The 23,225-nt window shown below is 41.8% G+C and overlaps 1 protein-coding gene across 3 annotated transcripts in view; it reads right to left on the reverse strand.

The window, feature by feature from the left end:
• Positions 1 to 22,596, reverse strand: part of Itgb8 (integrin subunit beta 8) — a 91,286-nt gene extending 68,690 nt beyond the window's left edge. For 2 of the 3 annotated variants that reach the window (XM_021654172.2, XM_021654173.2), the window contains exon 1: positions 21,423 to 22,596. In XM_021654172.2, the coding sequence (XP_021509847.1) occupies positions 21,423 to 21,549 (127 nt within the window). In that variant the 5' untranslated portion in view covers positions 21,550 to 22,596. The remainder of the gene's footprint in view (positions 1 to 21,422) is intronic. The other variant, XM_060388298.1, reaches the window with a different exon arrangement.
• Between the last annotated feature and the right edge of the window lie 629 nt (positions 22,597 to 23,225).

Here is a 23,225-nt window from a genome sequence, read left to right on the forward strand (position 1 = left end):
ATAAATTGTAATAAATAAAAAAATAAAAAATAATAAGAAGAAAGAAACAAAGATTTTTCTTTTAAAATTCTACACTTGGAAGTATTCTTGTTATCTTCTATATCATTGAAGTTTAATAAAGGCAATATATGTGATATCAAAAACAAAAAAAGAATAGTGCTACCTCAAGATCCAGCTATACCACTTCTAAGCATATATCCAAAATATTCTCAAGTATTCAACAAGGACATTTGCTCAACCATTCTCGTAGCAGTTTTATTTGTAATAGCCAGAATCTGGAAACAACCCAGATGTTCCTCAGCTGAGGAATGGATGCAGAAATTGTGGTACATTTACACAATGAAATACTACTCAGCAATTAAAAACAAGGAAATCATGAAATTTGCAGGCAAATGGTGGGAACTAGACAAGATTATCCTGAGTGAGGTATTTCAGAAGCAGAAAGGCACACATGGTATAAACTCACTTAGAAGTGGATATTAGCTATAATATAGGATAGTCACACTAAAATCTGTATACCTAAAGAAGCTAATCAAGAAGGAGGACCCTGGGTAAGATGTTCAATCTTCATTCAGAAAGGCAAATGGGATAGACATTGGAAGAAGGTGAAAATAAAGAACAAGACAGGAGCCTACCATAGAGGGCCTCTGAAAGACTATACCCAGCAGGGTATTAAAGCAGATGGTGAGACTCACAGCCAAACTTTGGGCAGAGTGCAGGGAATCTTATGAAAGAAGGGGGAGTGAAAGAAGTATCTGGAGCTCCACAAGGATAGCAACAGAACCAAAAAAATATCTGTGCCCAGGGGTCTTTTCTGAGACTGATATTCCAGCGAAGGACCAGGCATGGAGATAACCTGGACCCCCTGCACAGAGGTAACCTGTGGCAGCTCAGTCTTCAAATGGGCTCCCTAGTAAGGGGAACAAGAACTGTCTCTGACATGAACTAAGTGGCTGGCTATTTGATCAACTCCCCCCCCGCCCCCGAAGGAGGAGCAGCCTGACCAAGCCGCAGAGGAAGACTATGAAAAACAGTTCTGATAAGACCTGATAGGCTAGGGTCAGATGGAAGGGGAGGAGGTCCTCCACTATCAGTGGACTGGGAATGGGCATGGGAGGAGATGAGGGATGGAGGAAGGTCGGGATTGGGAGGGTACAATATTGGGGCTACGGCTGGGATACAAAGTGAATTGTAATAAATAAAAAATATTGAAAAAAAAGAATGAGTGGAACTCTACTCCCTTTCCCATTCTGACAATTTCTCCTTTTTTTTAATGTTTGGTTATTTTCATATTTCTCACTAGATTTCCACACGTTGAGTCTCCATGAGCTAATAAAACTTTCAAATTCTCCTCCTCAAATATGAACAAAATTTTTATCATAATTTCCAAATGCTTCCTCAAGTTTACAGTTTGCGTTTCCAGCAACCTGCTGGGCATTCATTTAGATTCCCATGCATCCTCAAAACATACAAGTGTTCCTCTTCTTCACCTAAATAGGTTACTGTTAATTACCTTATTTTCCCATTTATTCCGCTTTAAGTCTTTGTGATTAACCCAAGTCCCAACAAACTACCAGTCAGTCCCCAGAACCCTGCTTTAACTTCAGCATCCTTAACCTTCAGCTCCCTTCTCCTCATTTCCTCTGGTCTCATCCTGGTTTAGGCTCTTTGTCATTTACTCTGTCATAGTAACTTTCTTATAGTCTCCTTCAGCCAGTGCTTGGCACTAAAAATTGCTAATTACAAGGATTGGGGAGATGACTCAGTTGATAAGTATCTGCCACACAAACAAATGTGAAGACCTAAGCACACACAAAAAAAGCTAGGCATGGTGGTATGTCTTCTTGCCTCTATATGCTCCTCCTTTTTTTTCCTGAGTTACAAAATCCTCTTTTATGGATACTATAGCTTATCCACTCTTGACTAATAGTATTTCAGGTATTTCTGTCTGTGCGACTATGAGTGAAAGTGTCATCCACATTCACAGACAACTCTTTGTAGAGAGCTGTGTTTGTGTGTCTTTTGTATAAGTGCCTAGGAGTGGGGTCATAGGGCAAACCTTAAGCATGAACTTCACTATGTAAGACATGACCAAACTGCATTGCAAATGGCTGTGCTATTTTCCATCTCAGCAGCAAAATGTGAGTGTTTCAGGTGCTCGCATCCTTAATAAGCATTGTAGTGTCAGGATTTTAAGAGTCGTCCTACAGCTGTGGGACTGTCCCAGTCAGTAAAGCCCTTGTCATACAAAATGAGGACCTGAGTTCTTTGGGTCCCCAGCATCCTTGTAAAAAGTCAGGCATGTTACAGTGCACCTGTGATCCCAGCTGTGTGGAGGCAGAATCAGGAGAATCCCTGGGACTTTCTGGCCAGGAAGTCTAGCCAGATCAGTTAGCTTCAGGTTCAGTGAGAGACCCTGCCTCAAAAAGTAATGTGAGGGCTAACTGAGGAAAATACTCAATGCTGACGTCTGATCTCCACTAACATGCACACATATAAACATGCATATACATATGTAAAGTCATCAGACACCATTTCTTCCAGCTTCACTTTCTGATGCAATGTGATCATATTACTACTCCCGTGAACAAAAAAATTTCAAAAGCCAAAACAAACAATTCCCCAAATCCCTGAGAAGTAGTAATGTGTTATTAGTGTATTTAACCAACTGTAGTAAAATACCTCAGACTGGATGCCTTGCTGGTAGCAAAATTTATTGCATACTGTTTTGAAGGAGGCTGAGGCATCCAAGTGCTAACAGACTTAGTGGCCTTTCTGATAGCTACCTCTGGCTGATTTGTTGAGAACAATAAGACCCTTATGACCTAATTAGTCATCTTTCCAAGTGTCTGCCTTTTAACACTGTCACACCCAGGATTAGACTTTCATGTTTACATTTGGAAGCACTCGCATATTGAGACTATAGAACAAAGTTAGAAAAGAAATCTATTGCTAACTCTGTAGCCTCTTCCTTCAGTTCTTCGCTGATGCCCAATGTCCAGTCAGTATTTCTACTGCTATGTTGAGCCAGCTTGTGAAATCCAACTAGTCTTTCAGCTTCCAGTTTAGAATGTTGTCACTTACCTCATGTCTCACCAAAATACCTTCCCTCTTCTCTTCAGGTTAGTTAATCACTTTACTACTGACTTCTTCCAGAATTTGTACTGTAGTTCTTGTACTCTACAGAGCTATTTGTCTGCATGCTATTTGATACCTGTGGTTTTTGTTCAGATATTTGCATATTACATCTGGGTCTGTAACTTAAATATGTATACACAAGCAAATACATTTACCAAGAAGCCAACTCCTCCAAAAAGGAGACACTATCAGTTAGTTTGGGAAAACGTCCTTTGGTGTCTTCACTGGCAAAGAACTGTTGGTTTGAATCTCACACCATTTTGTTACAAGGAGTCAAGGGTAGTCCAGGCACACAAGAAAGCCCATCCACCACTTGGGAGGAGATGAGCTCGAGTAAATCTCTCATACCTGAGTGACAACAGGCTTCCTCAGGACTCTTCCCATCCTTCTGCAGAAATCAAAAGCAAGCCCAGGACCCCTGCCCTCTTTCCTTGCAGCACCCACAGAATCAAGTACCCAACGATTTACCTTAAGCATTTCTTTCTTTCTTTTCTTTCTTTCTTTCCTTCTTTCTTTTCTTTTCTTTCTTTCTTTCTTCCTTCCTTCCTTCCTTTCTTTCTCTCTCTCTCTCTTTCTTTCTTTTTACAATTTATTTAGTTATTCATTCTACACCTCAATCATAGCCCCTTCCACCTCTCCTCCCAGTCCTTATTTCCATTCTTCTATTCCCTATGCCCCGTCCCCTCCCCTCTCAAAAAAGGGGAGCACCCCACCCTCTCCACTAACCCATCCGAGCATATCAAGTCAAATCAGGACTAGGCATTTCCTCTTCCACATTAGCCTGGCAAGGCAGCCCCGCCTGGGGGAAGTGATTGGAAAGAATGCAACAATGTCCATGTTAGAGACAGCTCTGCTCCCCTTACTAGCACACTCACATGAAGACCCAGCTAACTATCAGGTACATATGTGTAGGGGACCAAGGTCCAGTCCATTCATGGTCCTTGGTTGGTTCTTCAGCCTCTGCAACCTCCCTCCCCTGGGTCCAGCCTAGTTGGCTCTGTTGATCTTCTTGTGGAGCTCCTGTCTCTTCCAGGCCCTTCTATTCCCCTAACCCCAACTCTTCCACAAAGCTCCCAGCACTCTTCCCACAATTGTTTTGATCCTTTGCTAGACAAGCATAGCAGAGCATACATTTCCTCCATCTCTGCTCTATCGTTCCCCGTGCACATCTTGTAGGCAGGGCATTTGAGTATCTTGAGCTTTTCAGGACTAATACTTTTTCATTTTTGGTTATGCCAATCATGATAAGTTGCTCAAAACTGCCCAGTTTTCCCTCACTGTAATCACCAAAGGCTGTGTGGGAGCTCTGTGCCCCCTTCCTCTCCTTTACAGCACTGACAACTCCTACTCAGTCCTTGGTGCATGTCAGAAGAGTCTCTTCCCAAAGCACCCCTTTGTCTTCCAGTCCTCAAAGAGCATTAGCTTTCATGAGGACTGCTCCCACTGCTGACTAATGAGTGGCAATGAGTGATCCTCCACTAGCCCTCATGGACCTGAACATGGACAGGTGTTTTCTTCATTGCTGTTTGCAGAGTTCTCCCTAAGTGCCCCACTAAGCTTTGACCCTCCTAACGGCAGTGAGGGTCACAACTTTCAGTATGAGTTGTCTGGCAGTTAGTGCCATTTAAAGACCCTCAGGAAATTCCCACCTCATCTCTAGAAAGTTGTGACTGCTTGATTACGATCAGTGAACAAGGCTCTCCATAATTCCTTCTTTTTCATCTGCATAAACTATCTCCAAGATGCCTGCATATTCAAGTTCTCTCTTATTTTCTCCAATTATTTCTGTCACTTCCCTAATTTTGCTACATTCTCCATAGTCACAGCTATAGAGTATTTCACTGGTAGATATTGCAACCCTACCGGGCTCTTGATGCCACACTTCCTCTCTGAGCACAGTCTCCTTCCTTTTAGTCCTCAGTCTTTCCAAGTTCTGGGTAATGACCATAAGTCATCACCTGTTCTCAATTCTACGACGAGAGTCTCTCACATGACTTGCTATGCCATCTGTTCCCTGTCCACCAGCAAACCATCCACAAAGCTGGCTTTTCACTGCCTCAAGATTCTTGTTCGAATGTCACATTTCTTAACAACCAAAGGCCCATAGGTTCTCAAAATGGTAATTTTCAGCTGTTTCCCCTCTCTACCTTTTTACAATTACACATATTATCCTTTATGCTGGAAGCTTACTTAAAATTACTTACATGTTTATTACAGGGAATGAATGAGGTCCTGAGTGAAAGTATGCTGTTGATATGGGAACAGCCATGGCAAAGACCAATGCCTCTGTCCTATGATAATGGCAAAGACTTCTCTGGGTGATGCTCAGAGGGCTGGCAAAGCCTTCATTTGGTCTGAGTGTGACTGTTTGCAGAAAATCACCATAGCTTATTTTCCTTGAAAGTTTATGGCCTGAAGTCTGTTGCCCACAGAGTCTTCATCTACCAAGATTCAATAAACTTGCCTCCTTGTTCAGCTATTCTGAATACCCCCCCCAAAAAAAACTGTATATAAATATAAATAACTGTATATAACTATCACAGCAGCTTTCACTGCTGTGGCCTTTCCACTAGATAGACCAGCTCATCCAATCACAGATTTTTGGTGTCTGTTGTCTGTCCTTTCTTCCTTCATTTCCTCATCACCCCAGGAAAGTAAGTCCTTGGATCTGTGCAAAACACAGCAGTTTATTGCTTATTCTGTTCTCTCTTACCAAGATTATAAACTCATGAGGAAAAGGACATGTGTATGAGAGAGAGAGAGAGAGAGAGAGAGAGAGAGAGAGAGAGAGAGAGAGAGAGAGACTCTGCATGAGTGTGAGAGTGAGTGTGAGAGGGGCAAGCAGAGAGCACTGTAGGTGTTTTGGGGTACATGTGTGCATGTGTGTAGGAAAGGCAGTGATGCTAGGTGTGCTCCTCTGTCACTTACCACCTTGGTTTTAGAGAGCCTTTCAAAGCCTAGACCTCACCGTTTCAGCAACTGGCTGACAAGACTTTCCCTCAGAGCTGCCTTTCTGTTGCCCCACCACTGGGCTACAGCCACCATGCTTGGCTTTTACCCTGCTGCTGGAGGATGGAAGTCCAGCCCTGGTCCTTGTACTTTACCCTCTAAGCTATCATTCCAGCCCTCTATTTCTTTTGTCTGTTAGTCTTCTCTTGCCATATAAATGGAATCTCTGACGGGACAGATATGTTTGTTCATTCTGTTCTCTGCCATTTCCTCAGCATTTAGAGAAAGACCAGGCATGTTCTAAACAGTACACATTTGTGGAGTGAGAGGATGAATGGACATCTTCTCCATTGATCAAAATGCTCTGTGTGTATTCTCTCTCATTCTCCCCGACTTCTCTGACTTGTGTTTATTTCCGTGTCATTCATGTAGTTTTCCCCATCTGTGTCTCTTTTTCTCAATCCATTTAGGAGTTCGGCATGTCCATTTTGGAAGTGCTTAGCCTGGATACTGTGCTCATCTGCTACATCTGCTCTGCACTGCTTCCCAGAACAAATACACTAATATTTTCCTCCACAAGCTATCTGTGAATTTGATATCCTAAGTTTACCCATTTAGTTAATCTTCATGTTTCCCATTTTACACACATATTTCACAGTTGAAACACGGTCTTGGGGTACAGCATGCACAGTCTGAATAGATGGCACTTTCTGATGATTCATTTTACAGCAGTCTGGGGACATAGTGTGCCATGTGTCCTGAGAAATGAACATCCTTGAAATCTATTAACCAGGACTCCACACTCGTTAAGGAGATGAAAATCTAAAACTAAGAATTAATATTTATAAAGATGTTAAGGTTCTGCCTTCCTTTGTAACACATTTGCCCTGTGTCCTATCTAAAGCTGTGAGGCATCTAGAGCCAAAGGACTCTTCTTCAGCACCATACTACTGCCCTATGCTTTCACTCAAATCCCCAGGAGCAGTTACTCTGTCTGCAGGCATTTCTGTAGCAGCCAGACCAAAGTCCCATTGACCACCTGGTTAAGTGATGTTTTCTGATTCAGCTCTGAGTTTTGTGAATCTGATCAAATGATAACTGTAAGGCTTCCTTCTCTTAACAATTAACGTTAGAATAGGGTCATTGCCAGCAGAAGAAAGCATGCACATGCTCCTTAAATAGTTTAAAAAGGAATCACGCCTGTAATCCCATCACTCAAGGAGGCAGAGGTAGGTGGATTTCTGTAAAAGTTTGAGGCCAGCAAGGTCTACAGAGTAAATCAAGGACAGCCAAGGATACACAAAGAAACACTGTCTCAAAGCCAAATCTAAAAGACAAACAAACAAACAAAACAAAAAAGGAGTCAAAATATGAATGGCCATGGAATTTGATTAAAACAACTTTCACATGTAGCCCAAGGAATTCAAGTTTAACTACTTTTCACCTCATGAGAACCCAGCTAGTATTAGTAAAAGCTGGTTGCTTGGAATGAAGAAGTGGGCAAGGATTTAATCATATCATTGGGAGGTAGAGGTAGAAAATTCCACTTCTTCAGGATTTTGAAGTAGTAATGATTTTTATGGCATTTTTTCATCTATGAATTTCTAGTAATATCTGCTTACCTGATACTGTGAAGGGATTTCGAGGCTACAGTACTTGCTGTGTGAAGTTTATGGCATCATGGTCAAACCTGACATAAAACAGAACCTTTACAAGTATGTCACAAAAAGGAGCAGGCAGGGAGCAGTGGCATCAGATAACAAAGACTTGTCATCTCAAATAGAAACAGAGAGGGACAGAGCAAACTTCCTTGAGGAAGTCCCTGGGCTTTTTATTGCACGCCTGCACTTCTACTTTGTCTGTTCCCTAGTGCATGCTTCCTGGTAGGAGTCACACCCTGTTGCCAGGACGAGGCCAGGACAAGCACACGATAGCAGCAGCCTATTAAAAACCATGAAATGATTCCCTATATTCAGAACCCTGTTTGATCTGATTGCCCACCTTAGTTCCTACCCACCTTCCTCTCAAACCAAGGTCTTTTCTGCTTTCAAACACCTATTGGCCTCTTTGAGGGTTCAAACCTAATACTTTTACTAAACACTCCAAGCTTCTTGTAACTCTACAACAAAGTCATACTTGAGTGGGCATTTTAGGAGCTACTTGATCTCTATGCCAGAAGTGACAGACTGTCTGCCCATCTACTAGGACACGCCAGTCCATGCAGACACAGCTGTTTCTAGTTGCTTTTGGTCTGGAATCCTGCTATATCCCCAATAAATTACACACAAACTGCAAACTCAGAGATTATAGGATTCTGTATTCTCACACTCAGAGTGAAAATGTCTGTGGCCATTTAATCCTTGCCTTGTGGACAATCAGAGACAACCTGAACCTGTTGAAAAAAACCTAAACCCAAAGAATTATAATTATATAGTGGCAGAAAAAAAGAAAAAGAAAAAAAAGTTTGTGGCGTAGACAATAGTTCAGATACTTATCTGTGAGGAAGAGCATAATGTCCAGTTATGGCTCTCACCAGATATATTTAGCCTGCTCAGTTCAGTCAGAAGCAGCTCTTGTCTATTTCTTCTTCAGAGCCAAACTCCTCTCTGGGAGGCAGAGTTTCGCTCTGAAGCTCTGTTGTCTGCTTTCCTCATAATGTTCAGATAATGTTCTCTGTCCCACTAAGTCTGCCACAGATAATGCAGCCTCAGAGAGCAGTGGCTCTGGTGTTGCTGCTGTGCTGACCTTCAGGCAGACCAGGACAGTACTGGGCTTGCATGTTGCCACAATGGGAACTTAGCGAGGAAATGCTGGTACTCACCCTCCAGAGGCCCTAATCTGCCTTCAGCAGAACAGCACAGCCCTCAGGAGCCTGTTCTGCTTCTCCCATGTCTTTGCAGTCCTAGCAGATGGCACTTAGTCCTCTGTGGTCTTGATTCTTACAAAGCATCAAATATACAGCATCCCATGAATTATTACCAACTCAGAGACCTGGAATTGTGACCATATGTAGTAGAGCTAACCTCTGGACTGTCACTTGAGCTAGCTAGATTCGAGATGTTCATTGAAAGAGACATTTTTGTCATTTGTTGGTTTGGTTTGGTTTGGTTTTCTGGCCTTTGTTCAGAGCAAGTCTCACTGTGTAGCCTTGGTTGTCCTGGAGCTTGCTATGTAGACCTACCTGACCTTGAACTCATAGAGATGCACCTGCCTCTTCCTCCTGAGTGCTGGGATTAAAGATCAGCACCAACGCAGCTCTAAAATGAGCTTTTAAAACCAAACTCAGTTCTTGGAACTGACTTCTGTTTTGAGTTGGGCTGCTTTGTTGTTTTCAGGGTTAGCTGTCCAGATGGAGTTTTCTTCGAGTGTATGTCATTTGTAGAGGATTGTCTTTTGCAAATTATAATCTACCGGTTTTAAATTCATTACACAAATTCAAACCAAATGTACAAAGAGACAACAGAGGAATGAATACCTTGGGAGGTATGCCTTGTACTTAGAGAGATTGGATATTTTTTTTCTCTCTGCCAACAATAAAGTTAGCTACAATGACTTCTTTGTTTCCAACTAGAACAGCCAGTTCTACAGCAAGTCCTGCCCATCCTACTACTTTCTTGTATTCTTTGTTCCACAGCAGTCAATGAATAACTTACATGACTGGACAATGCTAGCAGCCTGGCTTCTTAGCTTCTTTCCAGCAGGCAATTAGAAAAGGCAACCCCAGTCTGGCACTCCACAAGGTACATTCTGTCAACTTTATCCTTTTAAAGAAACTAGAGTTTTTACTTTAATTACTTTCCTTTTAAAAATCTCTGAAATTTCAAAAGTCCCTTTGCAAGACAGAGGTAATCACTCATTCCATGAGAAGTTCCCCCCCCCCAACCTGCCTGAATTACTAGAGAGTGATACTGAATATATAGTCCTTGATGAGATCAGGAAAAATGCTTCTACCTGGAAAGATACTTATCATTCAATACCAAGGCAAGCACCTTCGAACTATGCATGTAAACACAGATGATCTTGTACCAGCATGTCTTGAAATATCAGTATAAGCACAAAGCACTTAAACATGTAACTGTCCTAGTGTCCATCTTCTGTCCCTGGCAGGACACATTGGGCTGTGTCTAACATCCCATCCTTCTCTTCTGAGGCTTAGCCCATCCAGGGGGGTTGGCTTAACCTAGCCCTCCCCAGCTAATTCTGTTTCATACTTCAGTACTGGGCATAGGATGTATTTGGCAACACTATAGGCCAGTCACACTCACCAGTGCTTACTTAGGATGATAACAGACTCTTTCTTTGTCAAATTTATTAATATTTTTTCAGGCAAAAACATAATAAAACACCTTATTGTAGAGGAATTCAGAACATGGCTGTTCTGGCAAAAGATTACATTCAAAAATTTCTTGGTCTGTGTGATCTGGTTGGAAATACAAACAACCCTTTAATCTAGGAGACTGAGGCAAGCAGATCTTAGTTCAAGGCCAGCCTGTTATAGAGCAAGTTTCAGGTAAAGAAAGAAAGCTTAGGTCCAAGTGTGGTGGTTCTTGCCTTTAATCCCGAACAATGAAGGTAAAGATAATTTGTAGAAGGAAGCACCCGTATTTGAAAGTGATGCCTAACTGAGTGGCAGAAAATGTGATGAATTAGAGAAAGATTTAACAGAATAGAAATAAACCCAACTCTCATGAGAAGAGAGAGGAAAGGGAAGCTATTTAAAGAGCAATGCAGGGAGAGAGAGAGGAGGCGGTTTTACTGGAACAGTAATAGAGAAACAGGTTACAGAGCGAGAATTCAGGTCTACTGAATGAGCCAGAGAATTAGAAGGAGCCAGGAGATTAGAAAAGATTGTTGGAGTTAGATTGAGGTCAAACAGCAATTTAGAAGCTGAGAGAAAAGCCAGACTGAATAAGTTAGTTGGAGCCAAAACAGTTGAGTTGAACCAGCCAGTCCAGAGCTCAGAAAGAACAAGAAATGGTGAGCTTGTAATTCTCAGAAGCTTAAAACATTCTAGGCCTAGATTAGATTTTATGGAGGTGAGAAGCTTCAGGACTAGGCCTAGGTTAGCAGACAGAGGCAATAAGCTTTCAAGACAACAATTATCTCAGGAGAATAAAAGTTACTTTTACACCTTGTAAAAAGAGGCAACACATTTCTAAACCATTTACAGTAATGATAGGTGGGTCATTGCTAGAGTCATGATAAAAGGGTACCTCTTTCTTTATTATGTATACAATGTTCTGTCTGCATTTACACCTGCACACTAGAAGAGGGCATTAGATCTTATTATAGATGGTTGTGAGCCACCATGTGGTTGCTGGAAATTGAACTCAGGATCTCTAGGAAGTGTAGCCAGTGCTCTTAACCTCTGAGCCATCTCTCCAGCTCAAAAAGGGTACTTATTAAAAGCTTATATCTTGCTTTAAAATTTAAATTTTAAAAACTTAAAAAATACCATCCAAAACGAAACAGTTTTTAAAGTTACTATATATATAGTATAAAAGTATATATATATATATATATATATATATATATCAGGCAAGCTTGACAACCTGACTTCAATACTTAGGACTCAGATGGTGGAATGGAAGAATGGAATCCCTCATGTTATCCTTTGACCCTCCACACTCACATCATGGCATGGTGCCCACACACATACCCACATATACACCCACAATAAATAAACAAATGAATAAATAAAATAAATAAGTGCAATACTTCTTTAAATTTAATAAAAATTTAAAAACATATATGGTAAAATCATTATAATTTACTTTGTAATTTTCTGTCAGTGATTTTGATTTTAATTCTTAAGTTAACTGGAGTCCTTTAAACAAACTGAGATAATTTGAATATTTGTATTTGGTATCACAGTTTCCTACCAAGAACTGATTCCTGTTCTTCTGTTGAAAAGTGAGATTACTTTAACTAATGTATAAAATCCCACTGAATGCCATTTTCACTTTCATTGCAGTTTGTTTGGCTATAAATTATGCTGATTTACTGACTGTGAAAGTCAAAATAAGGTGACATTAATGTTGATTATTGAAGTGAAAAAATAGTTCCTTTACTCCATGAAAGCAGTATGGTGCATTTTCTATATATTCATTCTGTTTTGGATATTAACTATATGCAGTTGAATAATTTGACCAAATGTAGATAGTTCATGTGAGTAAAAGGATCTTTCTTGTGATGTTTTAAGTTAATACCAGGAAATAAAAGGTAAAATTGATTTCAGAGTGTCACTCCCTGGTTCTCACAGGCATGCTGTCTGCAAGACTTTGCCACCTTGGAGTTTGCTGAATGCAGGGAAGTAGAAAAGCTCTCTAATGGGAAGGAATCCTTTTGTACTTTACCCGGGTGCTACCCTTGTCTGTCCTACTTTCCACTAATATTCAAACTATTAGGTAAGTCTGCTGTAACCTTTCAAGGCCAAAGCCAGAATACAAACAGCACTGGGCATATCAAGGCCAAGTATTGAGTACTTGCAAACTAGAATAAGGAATCATTAAGTCAAAGAAGTGCATTGTGGTTTGGATATGAAATGTTCCTTTAAGACTCACACATGAAAGGCTTGGAATGTAGAGCAACAGTTCAGAGAGGAGTCCGAGTAGTGATTGGATCATGAGCATGCTAATCTTATCAATGGACTAATCCATTGAAGAATTCCTACCTGAACAGACCATTTAGAGAGTGAGCCTATTGGAAGGAAGTAGGTCACTTGTCCTTGAAGAAAGGCAAATCTTGTTCCTGTCCTTGTTCATGAACATGCTTCCCCGGCCCGTCTTTTCTCCCCCTCCCTCATTCTACCATAAAGTGAGCACTGTCCTCTCAGGAAGACCACCACTGCTGTGGTGGCCTAGGGTGAATAAGGAGATAACAACAGGCAAATCCCAACTCTGACACCTCTGGAGCCTTGAGGCAAATCAAACGTTTGCCCTTGCAGTTTATTTCTCAAGGAGTTTTGTTAAAGTGATACAAAGTTAGCACAGAATTGTGTCTTCCGGTGGGAATTTGGTGGTGTATGAAGCTCGTGAACCTGCAGTCCAGGGTCTGACCTGCCCCTCCCAGCTCTAGAATCACTCTGCAATGCAAAGAGGCATTCATTTACCTTCATGGAAACTGCAGTCTGTATATCTAAGTTCTGGCTTGTTCCTCTGGCATCCAGCCACATTTGGCTATGTTTGTCTTGGTTTTGGCACAGAAAGAAGGTCCAGAAAGCATCTTGGGGCTATTAGGTCAAGAATTTTAGAAATAACCCTGAAGTGACTGACAGACAAGGTCACCCTTTATGGACCATTAACGTCTGATTGGGGCATAAACAGAAGAGGCTAGAACTAGGTCTCACAAGGTCAGGGAGGAAACTCCACTCCCCTGCAGATGGCAGTGTATGATGGTGACTCAGAGTGCTGAGTCAAAATTCTGTTCCATTACTTATTAGCTAAGAGAACTTTCAGAAGTTATCTGGTTTCTTCTCCCAGCTCAGAGAGCTATATAAGGAGATAGTCGATTTTCACATCGCATGCTTAGGAAGCCTCCTGTCCTGTAGAAAACCTTCACAAATCTTACCATCCTCACTATTCTTACTCTTAACTCTAAAGCTCACTGTAGTGATTGTCATTGCATTAGAAGCTTAAGAAAAGCCACATGATGATCACGTGGATGAGAATACTTGGTCCATTTATTATGTTTTGTGTGCTGTGAATGAAATAATTTTTAAAGCCAGGGGACATGGGCAGGGTTACTTTTCATATTTATCTTACCAACCATGCAATGAAGTATGTGAGAATTTATTAAGGAAGAACAAACTTCCCGAGTTAAGATTCAAGAATAGAGAGTCTTAGCTTTTGATGTTGGTAAAGATTTGCTGAAAAGGTCCAGAGACTGCTTGCTGTGGTGGACTGGAAATGTAAAATAAGTAACTCCACTTTTAGAAGAAACTCTCATTCCATAGGTTCATATAAGGGTCAAAGTTAAGTGAGGATCAGTTGCTTGGCTGCCTTCAAAACTGTTCAGTATTCTTACATTATTCAAGGTGATTGATTCCAAATGATTTATTGGGTCTTCTGTGCAAGGATCTAGAGATAGAATCAGCAGGCATAGTGTACCCTGTCAAGGAGGTCATGGTTCTGGGGTAAGGCAGGACATAAACAAGGTAGAGGACATTGTACTTTGGCCTTCTGGAGGGATGTGCATGCCACCCAGCTGAGGAGCCTGAAGACAATGAAGAGCCATGGCAGATTCTGAGTAGAACATGTAGACAAAGGTCATAAAAAATGAGAATGCTTTAGGAGCCATTTAATGAAGGCCCATTGGCTTTCTCTACCTACTGTGAAGACAAGCCACTTCTGAGAGATCATTATGGACAGAAATCTCCATGTTGAAAACACGTGAAGAACCCCCAATTGTCCTGTAATCATTTTATTCAGTATCAATCTCCATTTTACTTTTATTGTATTTGGCATCAACCTCTTATCTAAACTGCCTTGTTGCCTTCTCATTCAAAACATTTTTTCCATGCAGAACTATGTGAGACTTTAACTATATTTAATAGCAAAAGAAGGAGAAAATTATAGTTACCAACTTGAAAATCCTAACATATGTTTTCTGTAATATTTCCCTGAAGGATGTCTTAAATGAAGATAAAAAACAAAAAACAAAGAAACAGTGTTATTGAATGAGAAAAGATGGTATGTGTGAGTGTGTGTATGTATGTGTGTTTGTATGTTTTGAAGGCAGACTGCTATCACACACACATGTACACACACACACACACACACACTACACTACACTTTGGCTTTTCTTCCTCAATTGGAATTCAAACTTCCTGAAGCAGGCATTTGTTTTGTTCTGTGTTTCCAATGCTTGAAACAGAGCCTCAGTTCTCACAGCACCAACCCTGCCTGAAGATAGCAGAGCAGCGTGTGCCTTGGGCACAGTGTATGCTGAAATGCTAGGCTGGAAGCAAGCCATCTTGCCAGACATGGGGTATTGCTGAAAATCATCAGCAGCCAACGAAACACCAACTTAGTAAATGTGCATGGGTTAAAAATGATAGGAATGTATGAAATGACATGGAACTTCACTCTTCACATAGAAAGTCACTCTGTAACACAACAACTATCAGTGGCTAAAAGCATGATTAGGCCTGAGTTGTTCAATATCTGACTACATAAATTTGTCTCTGTAAGTACTTTTGATTGACCTTAGATGCTCATTCTTTTTCTTCTTGCTTTTCTTTCCCCCAGTAGCAACTCTTACACATTAGTGACACATTGAAAAGGCAAGGGGCCACAGGGAAGCAGATTTAACTGGGCTCTTCCCCAGGAGGCATGTTTTGAAGGTACCCCTGATTCTAAAACCAAAATTCTCTCTTTGTGATTACTCTGCACAGGCAATAGGGGGCTACATTACTCATGTTATGGAGGTACCCAAGGACTCACCAGGGCATGTTATGGTTGCATAACACCCAGAGATTTCCTTAAGAAATTATGAAGCCATATTAGGAAATTCAAGTCTTGGTTCTCTGTCATACTGGCCTTGAGTTGCACACACTGTTCATCTCCATGAGCATCAATTTCTCCTTTTAAAAGCAGGCTTACAAGTTCAGCTTTCTCACAGTGTCATTGGGAAGGTTAAATGAATACATTGAATCATTTAGAAAAAGGCATGGCAGAGAATGGAGCTCAATGACAAACATCTTTATGGATACCATTTTTTAAAAGATTTTATTGAGTAACCTTTAAGTTTAATACATAATATTCACTTCCATACAGTCAAATTATAAAATTACAATTTTAAATGTGCAGTTATAATTATACAGATTATAATATGTTGCCTTTTCCTGTGTGGTTTATTTTATGATACAGCTAGTATGTAATTCAGAGAGTGTATTTCTTATGAAATTAGAGAACCTTCACAGGACCTCATAGTCTTCAGCTGACAACACTTGACAAAATCAGCTTTCAGAGCAAAAGAAGCTACAGTTTTGAGAAAAAGAAGGATTGAGCAAATGCAGCAACATTGGGGAAAGTTGTTTTCTTATTTAATGGGTGCACAAAAACATGAATATCCTCATGTCAGTCTGGCAAGGTAAGCTTCAAGTACTTCATAAGAGTTTTATATCAGTTATTATAGAGTTTTCACAACAGGAACAGATAAGCTCTGCAGTGACTGCAGCTGTCTTATAACAGGCCCCATCAGGGAAGATGTGGTAGGCATCTCTTCTTGGCAAATCCAAACAAAGACTCACCAAAGTCAAATAGTTTACGGAGTCGGAAGAAAACTACTAAGGGACAGAGCTTATTTGTTGAAGTTTAAAAATCTTAGAAACTTCCACATCAGTGGTCCATAAAGCATCTGAGGGAGCCTGTCTGTGAGCAAAGTGAGGAATTTAAAACAAGACTATTTGTACCTATCTAGATTCGACCAGAAGTCCAAAAGTCTGTAAGTACAAAGACCAGATTATCTCATATGCTGTGTTTTCTGCAAGAAAGTTTTATTTAAAATAGTATATAAAAATTGGAAAGTCAATATAGTATTTTATATCATGATACTTCTAAACTCTCATACATACTCAGGTGAAGGAGAAACTGTCATACTTGATTGCCTATCCTAATCCTATTTAAAAGTTTCCCTTTCTTTCATGAACTGTATCTGATGACTGTTCTTGGCTTATTTTTATGGTAACTAATTTGTCTTTCAGTTTATAATAAAGACATAATTAGCTTGGCAGGCATATGCATTCACAAGTAAATAATATATCTTTGAAATGTAAACATACATTTAAAAGTGATCAGTTGGCAAATGTATTCTAAAAAATTCTGCTCCCTTGTCAGTTGTCCTTACTTATAAGATTCTCCACATGGCTTTACTATCTGAACAGAGCCTATGGATTTCATAGTTCTCCAAAACAAAAAGCCAGGCTATAGGAGTGAATCAGCTTTTATTAAATCAGAGTGGCCCCTCCCTCAATCAGCAGACTGTGTGGCCTAGGACAGCTTATCTTCCCATTTTACAACTGTGGAAAGACCTTTTCTCTAGAAGATCACTGTTTTCTATTAAATATATTAGGATTTGGGTTGAAATATACCCATTTGTCACAATGGTAAAAATGAAAACACATCAGAATTGCCTTGAAACAAACAGGGACTCAACTGAAGACTCACTCTAGAAGCAGCATATTTCTACTTCACTTCTTTGACTCTTCTGCAAGTGTATGAAAGTTTGGTTTTTTTATATTTTTAAAAATAAGGCTGGCATTTTCAGAAAAAGAGCAAAATGCTCCCCATCATGAGCAGTAGTCTAGTTGTGGGACTGAAAAGAAAAGAACAACAAACAAAGACCTCTGAAGACTTGGAAAGTAAAAGTTGCAGAGTGGGTCTATAGGGCACACAGAGATGCTCTCTCGGATAGGGTGATGTTTGCTAAACACCGAGAAGAAAAAAGGCGAGAGGGCCATTAACCAGCTCGGGCAGGAATATGCCAGGGACTGGGCATAGAGCAAAGGAGTAGGACCACGCCTTGTGCCTCCATTAACAAAAAGATCAGTGTTGCTAGAACAAAATCAGAAAGAACAGGAAGATGGTCAGTGCTGTAACTCTTGTAGGGTTTTGAAGGCCATACTAAAACATGGTCTTCAATTCAAGACACATGAAAACTAGGAGGCGTTCCAATTGGAGGAGTGACAACAGCTGTTGTGCATCCTTACACAGAGGTGTGGCACACTGTGAAGAAAGGAAGATATGATACGCTCTCAATGGATGAGGCCAGAAAGTGTCATATGGACCACAGTAATGGCAGAAGAGGTTGCAATGGACTGTGCAATGTGACAAAAATAAACAATCAAGGATGCACAACTTGCATCCTTGATTGTAAACTACAGTCTGACTCACCACTGACTGAGTTGGCAGAATGTGAAAAGGTCAAATTTGGGGGAGAAAATTAGGCATTTGGTTTTGAATATATAGGACTCAATTTTGTCTTTCAACAGACTATAAGGATGATGAATAGGCAGTTTGCTGTCTCTTCTGAAGATCCAATAAGAGGTCAAGACTGGAGATAGACATCTGCATCATGTCATAATAGAAACAGTTTTAAACCCCAAGGGTGAATCAATTCACTTGGATCTCTGTATTGATAAGGAAGAGAAATGAGGACAGAATTCTAGAGGCACTTGCTGCTATTGGAGTTCATAAGATGAATAAGAGTCAGAATTAGAGATGGAGAAAGAGGTTAAGACAGGAGATTATAGGTCTAAGAAGCTGTCAGGTGGACAGTGACAAATTCCTAATTGATAGGGGGTCTAGTAGGGGATACTATGAGGTTTGACAGCTGGGCAGTTAGCAGATCTGAACTGAGCAGAACCTTAACATGATGAATGAAGCCTTCCCACAAGGACTCAGTATGGTGAGATGAAACACTGAAGACAAGCATGGGGGCTCTTTCAAAGCACTCAGAACAGAACGGACATTTTTGAAATCACATCAATTACTTTTTTCACACGTAAGACAAGCATAGATGACTTTTAAACATACCCCAAAATGTCTCTGTTGCCTAAAGGTAGAAACAATGTGTACACATTGCATGAAAGTGGCATAGAAGACTGCAGTTTTCCGGAGTGAAGTCTTTTGTCTCTTAAATATCTTATTGCTCCAAATTAGCTAAAGAATTTTGGGGGGCTAGAGAGATTATTTAGTGCTTAGTATGTCTGCATAAGTCCCCAGAAGTCCATGTACAAATGTCCAGTTGGCATATTAACTGCTTGTAATTCTAATCCTTAGAAGTAAGCTGGCTAGCAAGACTAGCCACATCAGTGAATTCTGGGTTTGACTGAGAGACTGCTTTAAAGAATCAGGTGAAAGAGCAATGTTGGAGGATTTCTATACCAGCTACTGGCTTCCACATTCATTTATACCCACATGTATGTGCACCCACACACACGAAAAAACATGGTTGTACATTTGTGCACATTTGAGTGCATGCACACACACACACCACATGCACACACTAGACCTGGAAATGTTCAGAGAATACTTGATCTGCTGAAAGCTGTTTGAGGGAGGGTCACACTGCCAGCACAAAGCAATGTTTGTTCTGTGGGTTGATTGTAAAAAGCACCTGGTAGCTGAATAAACAGAAGACGAAAAATGTTGCTACAATAACTCTTCAAATATTAACTGTTTTAACTATTAACCAGTTTTTTAGTGTTGGTGTTAATGACTTCAATTGTCTCCAGTCCTCATTAGTTTCTGTGAAGGAAAGTTAAAAAAAAAAAAACTGGAGTAATGTTTTTCTACATCAGAAATCTTTGCATCTCATTTATAACATGCTCTGCCTACTGTATTCAGCCACCCTCAGCTCCTTCTGCACACATTACTATAAGTCTAATATGCATTTGTTTAAACCGTATGTTTAAAATTAAAGCCAAAGTGATGTGCTTCTAGTGTAGCTATGCTCTTCTTGGTATGGCTTTATTGCCTTCAGTATTTTCTTGGTGTAAACTACTGGGCACGGAGACAAGATTTCCTTTGTAACTGATACCTAAATTTCTATTCTGTGTTAAGCATTCAGTTTGCACAGTGGAGACCTGTAATTTAAGACTTGTAGCTGTATCACAAAGTACAGCTGTTTACACTGATCTCTAATTTGCTGAGTAGTTCTGGCTATAATTTAATTTTTTTCATGTTTTTAACTACCATGAAACTCAGTATATATCAGAAGCCTTTGTATATTGAGAGAGACTGGGTAAAGGGTGCCTTGTCTTGATTTCAGATAAGCATTCACTTTTCAGGTCAGCAGGTGCAAGGCAGCCCATTCATAATACTTGCTTCAATCGTCACTGGGTGGAAATAATCATGCTGTTACACAGGAACTTGACTTATCTTTACAAGCACAATGAACTTTTAAAAACCTGTTATTAGCGAATGTTAAAGGTGAGTGAGACTTTCTTTGGAACAAAATATATTCTGTTGACATAAGTTTTGGTCATTTTACTGGTGTGAATGTTTACTAAATCTAGGAAAACACTTCACTACTTACTGACATAGGATGGAATTATGCTCAGTGGAAAATCTGCTGTGGCAAACACATGTTCCATTCAAAAGACAGTTGATAATAAGTGTGACTCTTTCCTTTGCATTAAGTTTCGCTTATTTTGAAATCTCAAAGTCTCAAAATAACCATAAGATAAAAATTGATTCTAATTTGTCCTGTTTCATATAAGAAGACAAACTTCTCCCAAAGCAAATATTAGATAACTATTTATGCAGAATTAAACGAAGTTATCTGGATTTTTCCATTATATTTTTTTTACAATTTATAAGTGTTTGCTTTAGCTAACTTCAGGCAGAAAGCCGGCACATCAATTCAAAGTACAGGAGTAAATTTTAGTTTTACAACAGAAGTGTGGTTATTAATTAAAACTCCTTCCAGGTTTAGAAGCTACAGTAATTCTCTAATAAAATCTTTAAATCAAAATTAAAGTATGGCAATGGCGACTCCATTTGCAAGCATATTTGACTGCTATGGTAAATTTGGTCCTTAGATTGGGAATTGTTATTGCTTACTTTGTTTCACGACTCACAAAGAATACAACGCTACCATGTTAAAGTCCCAAGCCCCTTCTCATGCACTGTTCGAGGAGAGCTGTCCTTTGTGACTTAGGAAAGGTAGGCATCTGTATCCGTTTCACAGATGAAGATAGTAAAGTTTATAGAGCGGTGACCTCTCGGTATCAGAGGCTGAATTTAGGGGAGGGATCAATTAGCTACCAAAATGTAGCAACAAAAGTGTTCTACCCCATTCTGCCCCCACCAGTGGCTTAAACCATGAACGGATACTCCTCAAGGGCATTTGATTCATTCAGGCTGAATGTTATGGGGGAAGAAACTTGTATGTTGTTCTTTCATAGACCAGTAAATGGAAGACTCTGTCCCATTATAAACCATCTTAGCCTCAGTCTTGATCCAAAAGTTGTTAGTGAATGATGCTTCCCCCCGCCCGCTACCCCCAGATGGGGAACACACTATACAGTGAACGCCTCAGGAAATGCTGGAACCCCTAAATTGGATTCTGGAAGTACAAAATAGTCTCATTCCCAAAGTTTAAAAAGCTGCTTTCCCAGAACTTTGAACTATTGCTGTCACTTCGGAACGGAAATGCTTGACACCTGGTTTCTTTATGGAGGACTTTGCCACACACCAGCACTCCTGAAGTCTCAGGGCTGACCAGGACTGATATCCATCACTTACCTGTCAGGGCTGCCCAGGCCAGAACCTCTCCATGCCAGCCCAAGACTTTGGGGGAAGGTTAGAAAACAAAGCAAAATAACTTACCACTTTGGCTCAGTCCGAGAACAAGTGAAAACACCCAGGCCGCCCCGAGAACCAAGGCAGGACCTCGCTGGCAGTTGCGCAGGGAGAGCAGTGGAGCAGTCAGAAAAGCCAGGGCCGAGACGCACATAATGCAAAGCAGCCCGCCCCGCGCCTGCCACCTAGTCGCCTTCCAGACTAGCGCTCGCGACGTGGGGGCGCACCTTGGGGCCCGCGGGCAGAGAATCTCTAGGACCTTTTTCGCAGGCCCGGCTGACCGACCCAGAGGCTCTGAGTAGGCGATACAGGTACACGGGCCAGGGCAGCTCTCTGCATCTCAGGGCCCCCGAGGCCCTCCCAGCTCCGCACAGCCGGGCTCCCAGTCTCAACCAAAAGCACCTCCTTGGACAGCCGATAGTTCGCGGCAGTGAAGCGAGTAAGGGCTGCACAGTCCTCTTCGGGACAAAGAAAAGAGCTTTTGTTTCTCTCCAGCCGATGGGGCTCTGCTGCATAAATCAGCTTAGCGAACAGCCAAACACAATCAAACCCAAACAAAGCCCGAGGCTGGGGGAAAAACCACCCTAATGCAATTCACAGGGTGGTGCTGCATTAGTGGGAGGGGACGGCTGGAAGGCCCAGGAGGTGGGGAGTCGCTGGCGCATCAGTCGGTGAGAGCTTCTTCCACAGGTGGACCGGGAAGCCAACTCCACTCAGCACACCGAGCCAGGGTCGAGGCGGCAGCGTCCCGATTGGCGGGAGAGGAGACGAGGGTGCCCGCCGCAGGGAGAGGCTCCGCGAGCCCACTAGAAACCCCTGGCTGTGCCCACTGGCAGGGTACTCGGCATCGTTGTGCCCGCTGGGCTGGGAAGGGACGCTCCACGTGCCTTTGCCGGGAGGGAGCCGCGTACCCTTGTCCTTTCAGACCCAGTCGGCTCAGGCGTCTGGCCACCCAGAACCCTGGCAGCTGATACGCTTTGGGCTGTACCCGGAGACGGTGAGAGGGAAGCCAGGCAGGCGATGGGCAAGAATGAGGTGCTCTAGTTCTGTGGGATGTCCCCCAGCAGGGGGTCTCCCAGCTTTCGGGTGACTGGGCGTGCTCCGAGCTGCGAGTTGCTAGGAAACCTCCCCACGCTACGTTGCCCTTTGCTCAGGTCGCCAGCAAGCAGAGGCAGCCCAGAGCAGCCGCCGCCGCCGCAGCAGCAAACAGCTACAGCTCGGAGTAGCGGCGTGGGCGGGACATTGGTGAGGCATGAAGTCACCGCGGCCCACACTCCCACACTCGCTCTTTGTTTTGCTCACTCCAGCTCTTTTTCTCCCCCTCGAATCTGATAGCTGCCATTCCCATCGTTCTCAAGAATTCCTAGTGCATAGTGGTACAACAGAAATCCCACGCTGAGTTCTCTTTTCCCTCATGTCCCAGAATCCTGAGCCCCAAGGCTCGCATAACGGGTGTGTGGGAGACTCCGCTCAGCTCGAGGGGCAACTTGCACCCCGATACTTCACCCTCGCGCTGCGTGCTCCTTTGTTCAGAAATTCTCACCGGCCCCAGCTGCTGCATACAAAGTGGAGTTCAGGGCCTCTCCCCACCCCCAGCACTCTGCTTTTGGAGTGCTCTCTGCCCACTTTCCTTTCATCCTAAATTTGTCCCATGTCTCTCCAGCTTTTGGAGATTTAGACGAGACCAATTTTACTGTCAGAGATATTTTGCTGTTCCTTTTGTGGACTCTCTCAGCCCTGAAAGGGACAGCCTAGCTTTCCCCCGGGGTCTGTTGGTGTTTCTGTGGCCTTTTGTTGGTTAACCTTAAAGGCCACCGTCCTGGTAAACGG

This window comes from Meriones unguiculatus, chromosome 7, assembly GCF_030254825.1.
Source record: "Meriones unguiculatus strain TT.TT164.6M chromosome 7, Bangor_MerUng_6.1, whole genome shotgun sequence".
Taxonomy (NCBI): domain Eukaryota; kingdom Metazoa; phylum Chordata; class Mammalia; order Rodentia; family Muridae; genus Meriones; species Meriones unguiculatus.